General features: G+C 44.2%; 1 protein-coding gene across 1 annotated transcript; it reads right to left on the minus strand.

Annotated features, from left to right (window-relative positions):
* Nucleotides 1-408: 408 nt before the first annotated feature.
* LOC116548213 lies at nt 409-2,983 on the minus strand. The gene is made up of 3 exons (XM_032273791.1): nt 2,757-2,983; nt 1,474-1,578; nt 409-915 (listed from the first exon to the last, which is right to left on the minus strand). The coding sequence occupies exons 1-3, from the start codon at nt 2,929-2,931 to the stop codon at nt 533-535; spliced, it is 663 nt and encodes a 220-aa protein (XP_032129682.1). The 5' UTR covers nt 2,932-2,983; the 3' UTR covers nt 409-532.
* Nucleotides 2,984-2,989: the final 6 nt, after the last annotated feature.

Raw genomic sequence — 2,989 nt, forward strand, 5'->3', positions numbered from 1 at the left:
GGAGAGACAGAAAGTCAGGAAGGAGAAATCAATTGCTCCCTTGACCTGAGGAGTTCAGGACCAGCCTGGCCAACATGGAGAAATCCCGGCTCTACATAAAATACAAAAATTAGCCATGTGTGGTGGTGCCCACCGGGGATACCAGCTAATTGGGAGGCTGACGCAACAGTACCAGGGTGCTCCCTGCTCTTGATGGTGCACTTACAGATACCACAGGTTCTGTTAGGAGCAGGGTCCCATTTAAGCTCCTCACAGGAGGTACTGTGTGCTATCGCCATGTTTCCCCCAGTGCCCACAGAACACAGCTTTGCTCAGCAGAAACTGGAACTGAATGGAAGTTCAGGAGCCTCAGACATTTAGACCAACAGACTAGATGCTACTTCTCTGCAGGATCTTATACTGTACAGAGAGGATTTCTGCAAACATGGGTTTAGCCTCTTGTTGAAAAAAACAGGTGGTTCTGTGTCAGAAATCAATAGCTGGGATTGTAACCCCCGTCCACACCCACCTTACTGCAGACGTGGAAAAGTTGCTAAACACTTTGGCCTCTGTCTTCCATCTTTACCAAAGTGTTAAAATACCCATTTCTATTTTCTACAAGTATGGGAAAGATGAAATTAATTTTGATGAAGAGAGCGGTTAGTTTCTCGAGACAAGACAGGACATTGTTCATCAATTTTCTGGAGGTGAATCTATAGAACTTACTGTATGTCTTCAGCCAGTAGTTCAGGGAGTAGTTCACCTGACTCATAGGACATCTATTTTTGCTGACTCGGACATTCAGTTTGTTATCTTCCTGCTGGGAGCAGGATTTCTCAATGCCTTCTGGAATGTTCACCTCTGTGTTTTTTCTGGAAGGAGGCCTGCCAGATGCCACCTTGCTGATGTTTGGGGCTGAACACAGAAAGCCACGGACTGGGGAGGAGAAACCCAAACACATGATGGGTTAGAATCTGGTCACATCAAATTGGTTTAATCGGGACTGAGGGATGTCACTGACAGCCTCGCCTATTGATATGAAGATGTCATTTCCCCGAATTAGTCTTCTCATCTCCACTCTTGATCTTCTTAAAGTCAACTTGTCTTAGCTACTCATTTACCTTGAAGCCAGGACATAAACTTTTCTATCTTTATCTTGCTTATAAGTTCTGAAGGATCTTATATGCTACAGATAAGATTCCTGTAAACATGATTTAGTCTCTTGCAGAGAAAAGCAGGTGGTTCGGTGCCTGTGTGAGGAATCAATAGCTGGGATGTCAACCCTAGTCTCACACCTGTCTTACTGCAGAGGTGGAAAAGTTGCTAAATACTTTGCCCTCTGTGTTATGTCTTTAACAAAATGTTAAAATACCCATTGCTACTTTCCTAGAAGTATGCGAAGGATGAAATTAACTTTGAAGAGAGTGTATTGCTTGTCAGAGACAAGATAGGACATTGATGAGTACTTCCATGGTGGTGAACCTTAGAACTTACCTTCCGTCTTCAGCCGGCAGCCCAGGTAGTAGGCCACTTGACTCATAAGAAGTTTATTTTTGCTGTCTCTGCATTTCTGTTCTTGATCATGCTCTTTTCGATCTTCTGTAAACAAATTCAGAAGGGCAGGTCACATTGAGCAAATCGCACTTCACACAAGACCAAATCTGCGTCCATTCATAGCACAAGGACGTAAAATATTCTCAGTGTAAGAATGTGATATTCTGACAGGAATGTCTAAGAGGCCCTAGATTAGGCTGCCTCAGTAGTATATGAGCCTGTTTTTCAGTTCCATGGGACAAACTGTCCCTCATCTGATAGATCTTAATCACGTATCCTCTGACCTAAGTCAGTGCAAATAATTAAAACATTTTCCCCAAAATCTTACAGAATTGTCCTAACTACTTTCCAGAAGCATTGCTGCAATACCGAGTTATCTCATCATACATCATGGTCAATGAATCGGTAGAGAAATTTATATAGGAGACTGGACCAACGGACAAATTCTAACAACTTTTACTTAAAAAAGAATCCGTGGAGCCAGCCCGGTGTCTCACACTTGGAATCCGAGCACTTTAGGAGGCCCAGGATGGCAGATCACTTGACCTCAGGAGTTCAAGACCAGCCTGGCCCACATGGTGAAAAGCCACCTCCACTAAAAATACAAAAATTAGCCAGGTGCGGTGGTGCCCACCAGGGATCCCAGCTAATTGCGAGGCTGAGGAACCACTACCAGGGTGCTCCCTGCTCTTGATGGTGCCATTTACACATATCACAGGTTCTATTAGGAGCAGGGTCCCCTTTGACCTCTTCACAGGAGGTACTGTGTGCTATCACCATGTTTCCCCCGGTGTCCCCAGAACACAGCTTTGCCTACTGGACCTCAGCAGAAACCAAAACAAAATGGAAGTTCAGTAGCCTCAGACATTTAGACCAACAGAGTAGATGCTACTTGTCTGCAGGAACTTATACGGTACAGAGGCGATTGCTGTAACATGGATTTAGCCTCTTGCTGAGAAAAACAGGTGGTTCTGTGCCTGTGTCAGAAATCAATAGGGGGCATTGTGACCCCAGTCCCATACCCACCTTACTGCAGATGTGGAAAAGTTGCTAAACACTTTGGCTTCTGTCTTCCATCTTTACCAAAATGTTAAAATACCCATTTCTATTTACTACAAGTATAGGAAGGATGAAATTAACTTTGATGAAGAGAACTGTTAGTTTTTCAAAACAAGACAAGACATCACTGATCACTTTCGTGGTGGTCAACCTATAGAACTTACTGTGTGTCTTCTCCCGGTAGTTCAGGAAGTAGGCCACCTGACTCATAAGAAGTCTATTTTTGCTGGCTCTGAAATTTAGTTTGTTTTCTTCCTGTTGGGAGCAGAATTTCTCAATGCCTTCTGGAACGTTCACCTCTGTGTTTTTTCTGGAAGAAGGCCTGCCAGATGCCACCATGTTGACGTTTGGGGCACGACACAGAAAGCCAGGGACTGGGGAGAAGAAACCCAAACAC

Source organism: Sapajus apella, unplaced genomic scaffold (assembly GCF_009761245.1).
Source record: "Sapajus apella isolate SASKATOON/1434 unplaced genomic scaffold, GSC_monkey_1.0 scaffold8105, whole genome shotgun sequence".
In the NCBI taxonomy this organism is placed as follows: Eukaryota; Metazoa; Chordata; class Mammalia; order Primates; family Cebidae; genus Sapajus; species Sapajus apella.

Bases quoted from the DNA above. Each gene is read 5' to 3' on its own strand.
- LOC116548213 (XM_032273791.1), bottom strand. From the start codon at position 2,931: ATGGTGGCATCTGGCAGGCCTTCTTCCAGAAAAAACACAGAGGTGAAC. The intron at 1,579-2,756 runs GTAAGTTCTATA...ATTTGTTTACAG, and splicing joins CTACCGGGAGAAGACACACA to AAGATCGAAAAGAGCATGAT. The intron at 916-1,473 runs GTAAGTTCTAAG...TCTCCTCCCCAG, and splicing joins CTGCCGGCTGAAGACGGAAG to TCCGTGGCTTTCTGTGTTCA.